Source organism: Anas platyrhynchos, chromosome 6 (assembly GCF_047663525.1).
Source record: "Anas platyrhynchos isolate ZD024472 breed Pekin duck chromosome 6, IASCAAS_PekinDuck_T2T, whole genome shotgun sequence".
NCBI classification, from domain to species: domain Eukaryota; kingdom Metazoa; phylum Chordata; class Aves; order Anseriformes; family Anatidae; genus Anas; species Anas platyrhynchos.
In genome coordinates, this window is record NC_092592.1 from 21,775,286 (window position 1) to 21,785,307 (window position 10,022).

Here is a 10,022-nt window from a genome sequence, read left to right on the forward strand (position 1 = left end):
CAGCAGACAATGAGCAGCATGGCTGGCAGGGCTCCAACGTGTTTATCAAGAGCTCATTGACAGAAGAATAAGGTGTTCTGCCTAACAAGTGCCTTGAAAGCAAAAGCAGTCTTGCTTTGAGCTGTCTATGAAAAACCACAAAAGGACAGGCATAAAATTTCTTGTCAAGCCCAAGGTGACCTAGGGTTAGAAAAGCCTGAATGTGATAGGTGAAGGTAGGAATAATGTCATCTGGTGCAAGCCGTAGGTGGGTACACATGGTCAATAGTTCCTCTACACTTGTGTGATTCATCTATATCAAGTGATCTGGGTGAAAACAAATTCATTGTTGGTAGAGTTTGCAAACAATGCTTAATGAGTCAAATACTGATTAAAGTTGTGCTGATGGTGAAATAAACTGTGCTTGCTTAATTAATGCTTTAGAGATTCTTTACAGTTTGTAGAAATGGGAATTTTATATGAATATCAGTGGGTCTGAAAAGAGTTCAGGGATGGAAACCCAAAGTTTGGTACCTAGAAAATATCGTGCTTAAGATAGCAGTGGTGATACAGCAAAAGCACTATGTCTTTCCTTAATATCTGGGGTTATTTTCACAGCACAGGCAAATTTCCGTGTCTTTTTCTCTATTCAGTTTTAAGACGAGATACTGTCAAATTGGAAACTTCAGAAATGGGTTACAGGAATGAAAGGAAGTCAGGCCTGCACACCTGATGGCTAAAACCAGTGTACTCATCTGAGAGAAGTTATAAGCTGACTTGACAGCCTATAAGCACAGACAAAAGGAAGATTTTGATGATAAAAGACTATTACCAGGTATACAGGAAGCAAAGGATGAAAAATGAAAGTTATTCATTTTTTCTTAGCAACATAAACAGGATTTTCATGAAATGAAAGTTTTAAAACATGTAGTGATTATAGCAGAACAACAACAAAGAAGAGACAGGTGCGTAGTCTGTAAAATTGAATCCTTATGAACTTTTTGTGAATTATGTATTTTTTACTAAGTGATTATTAAACCCGCACAGACTTCAACTTCAGCATTTACTCTAAGGGGATTGTGGAATTATGATGTGATGTACTACAATTTTGTTGTTGTTTTTCCTGCTGAATTCCTTGGAATGAACACATCCAAAAGCTAAATTAATTATTAATAGTACTCAGAAATACACAGTACATGGAGGTATGTGAATGACAAATTCTCTTGCTACCACTCCAAAATATCTAAAACTCTGTGAATAGTTTGACTCTTACAACAAATAAGCCCCAAATTGTTTAGCTTATAGTATAGCCAAATTTTATTTACTATTCCAAACTTTCTAAATGTAATCTTAAAACCATAGGCTAAATTCCTTTATCTGGTGATCACTCTCATGTGGGAATTAATTTTCTATTGCTTGCTATCATCCATAGCAAAGTATTTATTTTTAAAACATAGGTAGGCCACAGCTTATTATTACTTTCTGAAAAGAGGTTGCAGGAGTAAGAGAAAGCAGAGTATTTGATCAGCACTCTAACATTTTTCACTTGTGAAAGCATTTTGCACATATGAAAGTGGTCACATACTCTTATCACAGTTACTCAAATCAAAGCCTGAACAGTCCCACAAGAGCAGCAGGTGGCTTTTGATTTATTAGAAAATACTTCTTTTAGTTGAGGAGAAAGAAATGTTGCAATTGATCCAGCTTTGATTAACATCTGAATGTTAAGAGGTTTTAATAGTGGTATTTCCAAGTACCTTTGGTTATCTTGCAGTACACACAGTAGCATTAAGTATGCATATCCTACGATCTGGCAAGAGATCTCTAAGCTATTAATTCCTTGTTTTCTAGTCTAAGCATGTTCCAGCCCACTGATAGAAGAAATGATTGGTGTGCATTCCTCCCACTCCTGAAAATTACACTGTACAGTTCTGCCTACAGCTTACCTAGCAATACTTGAATTTTATCAGAAGGACATTTTTTCTAATCATAATGCTTCCGAGTAATACTTGATTCTGGGCTCAACTCTTTACTCAGGTCGGTGCTGTACAGAATCAAACTTTGCCAGCTGGCAAAATTTCAGCAATTTCTTCAGAAATTTCAACATAAGTGCATTTGAGTTGAGTAAGCTATTTTTCTAGACTTAAATTGCTCAACATAAACGCACCATAAAACATTTGCTTTCAGGTTCCACAACAAAGCGCTTGCGGAGATCTTCTGGGGACGTGGAGCTCTTTGGGAGCCACACGTTACACAATGGTGAGTAAAGGCTTAGCTTTTTTTTAAAAAGGAAGGTACAGATCAATATATGTTTTAAAACCGCAAAAGAAGGATGTTTGAAAGGTTCACCTAATTATGCCTATATCTACATCCCTATTAGATATGGATGTATTCCATTAAAAACTGACAGAAGATGCAAAGAAAGACACATTTATGAAGATTACTGTGAATTTGGGTTTTGCTTTGTAATGATTTGGAAAAAAACAAAACAAAAAAAAAAACAAACAACTACATATATCTCTCTGGGTATTTCTCCTGCTGTTATCCTTTTCTCAGACTTGTTTGTGATAATATTCAGAATTTTGTAAGGTATAGATATGAAATAAAGCATAAAGCATAGCCTCTTTACAAGAAAATGTATAATACAGTGTACTCGTTCTCTTTTTCTCTTTTTTCTCTTATCAAGCCATGTCCTATTTCAGCTTTTCAAGCCTCCAAATCTGTTTGCAGAATCTGAATCAACAGTTAGGTATTGCTAAATAGATAGACAAAGCCCTATGGCCCAGTTATCCTCTAATTTGTGCTCACCTAGTCCCCAAAACTACAGACATCAATTACTGCCTCTGACGATAGTCTAGGGAATGGCATAAGTTTTAAAGAAGAGTTAGCAGTTTCTTCAATACATGTAGATTTGGAGATGAAGGAAGAAATTATCATCTACTTATTTCTCTGCTAAGCTTTTCTTAGGGCTTGTCTTGTCTGTAATCAGTTGGAAAAGATTTTGTTGGACAAGGTGATCTGGCACCTCATTTCACATTAATTCACCCAGTTGCAAAGGCCATTAAATCCAGTTCAGAAGATCTTGCTCTGCAAGATGACTGGTGGCATTCCCTTTTTAAGAGAGCAAACAAGCAAAAAGTATTCCCTGAGGTGCCTTGCTCTTGAAAACCCAGAGCAACGCAACCCTTATGTTGAACTAGAAATCCTTGGCATTACTGTGACAGTAATAACATCACCTATTTTTTAATAAAGGGTATTGTTTCTGGCACTGCTCATTGATATCTTCTGCGCTCAGCCTGATTATATGTGGGACCTTTACTGCTAGCTAACTGTTACTTAGCTGGTGTACCCGTTGGTTGTTCCAGAAAAAGGTCAGTTCAGAAGTGGTTACACAACACACACTTCCCCTTCTCTTTCTGTTCTGATCCAATAGAGGGTCCAGAACTTTGCTCTTTAGAGAGAGGAGTGCGCCCAGTTTCACCTAACTGACATTTCTTTGAATACCAAGATAAGGACAGATGTTGGAGCAAACTAAAGACAAAACATTCACAGAACACAGCCCAGGACAGCAAATGACAAATTGTAGTCAGTACTATAAAGACATAAGTACAGCACTCAGACCTCTGGTAGAAGTAGCCTGTGCAGCTGCAAACTTCTGCACCAGTTCAGAGGAAGCACCACCACCAGCATGCTCTGGACAACGAATATAAAGCAGGCAGCTTTAGTTAAATTGTTTAGTTAATAATAATCTCTCCTTAATAATTACTGTTATTTTCCCTTTAATTAAATTAAACTCATCTCAACCTGTGAGTTGTTCTTTACTTTACTTCTTCCCTTCCTCATCTAAGGAGGGGGAGTGAGAGAGCGGTTGTGGTGTTTAGCTGCCTAGCACGGTAAAACCACCACAAACGTACAACACAGGGATTCTGCCCCAAGGCACTAATTTGTGTCTCTTCCCTATCTGGCCACCTATTTCATGAAACTTACCAGAATCTAATTGGCTTTAAGACCCCAAATTTGCCAAAATTTTGGTGAAATTGCTGTGCTCAGAAGTGATGCTGGGATGCTACACAGACAGTGATTTACAGGAGAAATAGCTAAATCTGACTCAAAGGCAATAAATAAAGCACTAATAAGAATCTGACAGGGCTTTTAAGTCTGCGCTACTATGGAAGCTTTTGGTAATTTATAGAGCTTGGACTTTGACAGGGAGCGATGCTACAGACACATTTATATTACACCATTTTGTCTCTTCCCACACAAGGAAAATGCAGTGAAGTATCTAGAGTTCCCTTTTCCAACATTTTCGTGTGCACATAAGGTTGTTTCTAGCTATTGTTTTGAGAAGCTAAGTCACTGAACCTGAAACAAAGATAATCAAAGTCGAATTACATTCATATCATGTGCTCCATGTCTCTTTTACAGAAAAGCTTTCTCGCGTTCCTTCTTGCAATGGGCATCATTGTGACACTGGGTGATGCATACTGCTTTACAAAAATAAACAAGCCAGGGGAGTCTGACAAAGGTAAGAACAGGGAAAGTGCTCTCACTTGATAGTTTTTTGTTGGCTCAGCTCTATGCAGAACTGCTGGGAAGGGCCCAAAATATCGGGGAGGTGGAAGTTGTCAGAAAGACCTGAATAAGATGTTCCAGCACTAAGGTTCCAAAACTAGGGAAAAATGGAATTTTCACCTGGACTGGGTATAGTTGCAGCAATACTACTGCTATTGGTGGTGGGTTGCTAGTGCTATGCCAGCACACAGAGCTGCTGCTGGAGTTGAGGGCGTTTCTGATTGCAGTGTGGTACTAGATGGCAAACCTGGCTGTTTGGTTGCTCATTTTCACCCCAGGTCTATAACACTGAAACTGTCTCTAAGAAGAAGATACAAGTTCAGGCTCTCAAAATAGTCCAGGTAATAGCCAGGAGGACAAAATGACTTCTGTTTAATCATTATCAGGAAAAACATTTTCAGAAAATATACAGGCATTTTTAAACCTTTCATCTTTATTGTGGAGGCTTAAAGAACATCTTTTGTTTTGTTCCTGTGTTATGCAGGCTGTGTCCTGGATGGAAAAGTGTACCCATTTGGACATATCTCAAGGACAGATGATTGCTTCCGATGCACCTGCACCCAAAGCCAAATATCTTGCTGCTCCCTGTAAGTCTGAACTCACTGGCAGCATCATTGCCCATAGGAAGACCACAGGTTTTCATCTGCTGGGAATAAATGAGGCTCTAAAGGCACAAGAGAGCCTTTCCTCACCTCTCACAGAGGGATAAAAGCCACATACGGCTTCAGATGACTTGACTCCTTGGCTGTGGTTACCTTAGTTCACTTTCTCCTGACTGGGGGTGGACACAGGCCCTTCCAGGCACATCCAGTTGGTGCTTGCCTTTAATGCTGAGCCACTTGTGAGCCCCTCTTACACTGTAGTTAAGTAGAAAGGAGTTCATTCCACAAGCTGCTTAAGTGCAGATCTTCTAAAGAACTCATGATGATCTGAATCCCTTTTCAGAGATGCTTTTCTTCACTGAACATGCAGACATTAGAGTGGCATGGCTCTGCTCTGAAGTATCTCTTTCTAACATCCTCTTTTCCTCTTATCCCACCTTCTCAAAATACCAAAATGGCTAGATTATGATCATTGCCTTTTCTCAGGTGACACCCACTTTCAGGAAATGGAAACCACACTCTAAGCATACTGAAAATAATGAAAATTGATGGAAAAGAGATAAAACAAGCTGAGACCATGCTTATCTCACATTGTAGAGTGCTGTGCTAAAAGAATTCCCATACTGGTACATCTACAAGTCATTGCAGAAGGACATCTGCTGAGGTGCTGGAAGCTGTAGCTGTGGGTGCTCAAGCTAGCTAGGCTGGTCTAAGCCACAGTTTCAGAGATTTCTTACTCTGCACTAGTTCGGTAGTTCAATATATAGTCACCAAAGCACTGAATTATTGAATCTTTTATTGCTTTCAGTCTAACTTTTTTTTTTCTTTCTGTTTATCAACAATAGCTTTCATACTCCTGTTGGTTATGACAAAGAAAAATGTAAAATTGTTTTCAACAAGAGAAGCTGCAACTATGATGTTGTGGAGAAGAATGACCCCTCCAAGGAGTGCTTTGTCCACAGTCGTGTGGGTTAACAATGCACCTGCTCCAAGCCTACAGATGCTTTGCCATCAAAGATGCTCAAATACATGGCAGATCTTATGAAAGAGAGTAGTTCAGCAGCTCGCTTTTAATCTCCCAATTATTCTAATTCAGTAAACAAGGCACATAATCAGATACAAAGTCTTATTTCTGTCATTACTTGTTTTGGTATCACTGAGCTTTGTTGAATGCAATAAATGCAGATAAAACATCCAGAAATGCTTCATAACGATGGCTCTTTTTATGTAATAATCCTGGGGAACATCACCTTCTTTGACAGAGGAACGCATTTGTCTCAGTACTTCAATGCGCCATACACCAGTGCCCTGGCAGAAGCTGCGCTCACGCTTTGCAGCTTCTGTTCTTGCCAAGCATCAGAGCAGCCATATTAGCTCCCCAGGTGTCAAAATTTAGAGGGGAAGCACTGTTTGGGATATGCTCGGCCACAACTCCTACTCCAGGCACCAGGCCTTGGGAATGGAGGAGGACACTGGACCAGATTCCCTTCAGTATGCTCTCTCCTTCATGTCACAATCTCTGAGGGTAACTTTTCAATATCTTGTTAGTGACTGGCATAGCTGGATCCCACCTGCCAGACACTGAGAATCCACAGAGTTTGAAGAGAACCCAATGCCAGCATAATCTTAGCTGTCTCAAGGTATGCTCTTGGGATGCAGAGCCTGTGTCACATCTTTGCCAGAGCTGGACATGCAGATGAACTATCTACTGCCAAGATCCAGAAAACACCTTGCTAAATTAAACATACACTTTCCTACCACTACTACCAAAGCCAGAAGTGCAAGCCTTCAAACTACAGTGTAATTCTTTGGGTGGGAGTCACACTCAGCCAAGCTAACAAGCCTTTCTATTATGTAGTAGGCAAAGCACCAGTGATTACAAATCAAATAGAAAGCATCAGATTTTTGAGCCATTGTCTTCCTACTATATCTTCTTTCTTCTGGGGCAATGTCTGCTGAGTAGAGGGAGACACATTTCCCCCTGGCTCGTTGCCATATTTCAGCCAGACTTTGGACACAAGGAGATAGAAGAGGTTGCAGAGAGAAGCAACCAGTTTTCTTTCACAACCTGCTACTCCTCTGACAGTTAACTCCCGGATCAGCCCAAAGCCAGGTACTCACTTTCCAAGGCAACATCCTTTCCACCTGCCCTGCTCATTCTGGGGGGACCTAGTACCTAGGTCTGCTGCTGTGAGCATTCAACAATGGTCTGCTTCAGTTTGACAAACTACTTTCTGGTTCCAGTTCACAGGAACTGCAGCCAGGCCGGCCAGGGAGTAACAAGCTGTAAAATAAAATGGACCTTGTAGCTCGGACAGTACACACTGTGAGTTCCTAAGTCCCTAAAGCATTCATGAACTGCCCATGGAGGTCATTTGCACTGCTGCAGGAGTTTTGGCAAGACCCATGCTGCTAAAACGCATGACCTCTGAAAAATCACTGAGGATGACAGATCATTGCCCTTTTTCTCCCCCTTCCTCTCTCTCTCGCTTTTTTCTCCAGCAACATCACCACCCAATAGCAGCCACTATTCCTCTCCACAGCCCCCTCTGACTTGCTGCCAGGTGTCCTCCTCCAAGCTCCACTCCTGAAGCCTGTACACACTGCACTGCTTAATGGTTCTTGCCCACACTGCAAAGAGAGCTGGGTCAGCTCCTGGAGACGTGCTGAGCCACAGCTTCCTCATGGCATAGGGTTTTCTTCTACGAGCAGGTAGTTCGTTGCTAATAAGAACCAGGGATTTTCTTCCTGAATTCTTCCCACTAAAACAAGCGAATCTGTGCACCTAAATATGTTCACCACGCACATTTGCATTAGATCTAGACTTAGCATCCATCACATGCCCTTCAGATGGGAAAGCAGAGGGGAGTTAATCTTATTTTCCACTTCTGAGAAGGTATAAATTGTGTCTTCCCAGCTACTGCTCCATGTTCTATCTTCTGGAAGGAAAAATGGTAAACACTGCAGTCCTTGTTAATTCAAATACTCGGTCAGCCTGCAGGTGCTAGGACCAATTTGGTACTGGAGAATTTCCAAGATAGCAGAGAGGTGGAAACAACCTTCTGACTGACAGGGTAGGTTGCAAGGACAAGTTACAGACCAATGCAGCTGTGTGCTGGAGTCCTGTGTAACACATCAAGAATGTCTTTTCTGGGTTTTTAATGTAGCCGTTGGAACAACAAGAGTCTCTTCCTGTAAAACTCAAACTTGGACTTCTGCTGAATGACACTTACACTGGGCTGGAATTTGGGGAGGTAAATTCTTGTCTGCATGAATGGACAAACTAACACAAAACGAATGAGTGGCTGGGATTTGACAAGGGAAATAGCAAGAAAAACATGCTGCAAGGTGAGTTAATCCACTGTGTACCACAGTTTCACCAAGGGCAACCTTTTCCTGTATAGTGTAGGCAGTGCTGAGCATTGCTGCTTTCTGCCTTGCCACCATTTGCCCTCTGTACTGTAACAATAGCTTCATTTCTCTTGTTGCTTTTTCTTTTCTTCTTTATTTTTTCTTTTCTTACCATGAGAGCCTTACCCTCCCCAGACAGCAGGTGTTCTTCGGCCTCTGTTTCATTTGAACAGCTGTGCTATGCCATGACACTAGCTTCTGCTCCCCTGTCCTGCCTGTGATCCCATTGCCAAGGCCACCCCAAACCCAGTTTCCTGCTACATGCAAAGCTCCTGCCTGGGGCCTCCTAAATCCCTGTGTTTCTACAATCCAGAATTTTGGATTCTGCCTATCACTGGGGATAGAATTTCAGCCACTGATGGGCTTCTAACAGAATCTCCCACTCATTAATGGCCTACATCTGCCCACAAATAAGAGACCAGGCAACAATACCCCCCAAATATGCTGCTTCTGCACAGTCTCTTGTCTCCAGAACTGATTATTTAAAAAAAAAAAAAAAAAAAAAGTCTGTGGTTAAGCGGTGTATGGTTTGAAAATACACACGTCTTCCAGGGTAAGTGCACTGTTTAATGATACTTCACAGTCATGAAGAGTCTGTTGTGTTGTAAAAGTGAGCATTCTTAGGTAGGAAAGAGATCCTTGCTTGGCCTAAAATAAATTGTCACCTTATGTTCATTCAGCAGAGGTATTGGCTTCTCAAGAAAACCTGTGTCAAACTCTGCTGGCCGTTAATAAAATCAGATGGATTTGTGGAATGTTTTCTCTGGCGTTGCTTTTGGTAAATTGCCTATGAACATTGTTTTAAAGCTTTCTTATGGCTTCATTTGAGATACCTCTTTTTGGGAAAAACATCCAAGCAGTTTGCAAGCACTAGTATTACATTCTTAGCCTTTTAAAGTCCTCTGCACTGTGGGCTGGATATCAGTCAATAATTCCATGTTTCTGTAAAATTGCTTCCTGTGAAGTTGAAGAAAATGTGAGGGGCCAGAAATAGAGTTGGTTCAGCTTTTTCCAGCATGTACATTTGCATATGATTTTTTTTTTAAACTTGACCTTTACCCCTTGATTTAAGCATGTTATTCCTCAAGTTGCAGATGGAAGGCACTGTATGTGGCTGCTAGTACTTCGCATATCTTTGTTGTTTCATTATCCATTTCTCATCTTGCATTCCTTTATTATTCTCAGTGAAGTTCTTTATGCGAGGTAAAACATTCTCAGTGTATTTACAGCCATAACCATGGATAGATCTCAGTAGCTGCAAGCTTTGCAGAACAGACAGCAGGTTTTATGCAAAACCTGTTTCATAAGAAGTGGCAAGATGGTGAATGGAGACAGGGCTGGAAGAGATGATATCCCGAGTCATTGAGCACTGTTCTTTACCATTGCAAAATATGCATCATACTATCATTTTCATGAGCTTAGAGTAGTGTCCAAGTCCTACCCTTCCGGTGCTTCCCC

At 40.9% G+C, this 10,022-nt stretch overlaps 1 protein-coding gene across 1 annotated transcript; it reads left to right on the forward strand.

The window, feature by feature from the left end:
• The first annotated feature begins 2,080 nt into the window (after positions 1–2,080).
• Positions 2,081–6,354, forward strand: LOC101795539 (beta-microseminoprotein-like). Its single transcript, XM_005022213.5, has 4 exons — positions 2,081–2,238; positions 4,405–4,504; positions 5,036–5,138; positions 5,999–6,354. Exons 1-4 carry the CDS (start codon positions 2,236–2,238, stop codon positions 6,126–6,128), a joined length of 336 nt encoding a protein of 111 aa, XP_005022270.1. The 5' UTR covers positions 2,081–2,235; the 3' UTR covers positions 6,129–6,354.
• Positions 6,355–10,022: the final 3,668 nt, after the last annotated feature.

Bases quoted from the DNA above. Each gene is read 5' to 3' on its own strand.
- LOC101795539 (XM_005022213.5), top strand. The intron at 4,505-5,035 runs GTAAGAACAGGG...TGTGTTATGCAG, and splicing joins GCCAGGGGAGTCTGACAAAG to GCTGTGTCCTGGATGGAAAA. The intron at 5,139-5,998 runs GTAAGTCTGAAC...TATCAACAATAG, and splicing joins CAAATATCTTGCTGCTCCCT to CTTTCATACTCCTGTTGGTT.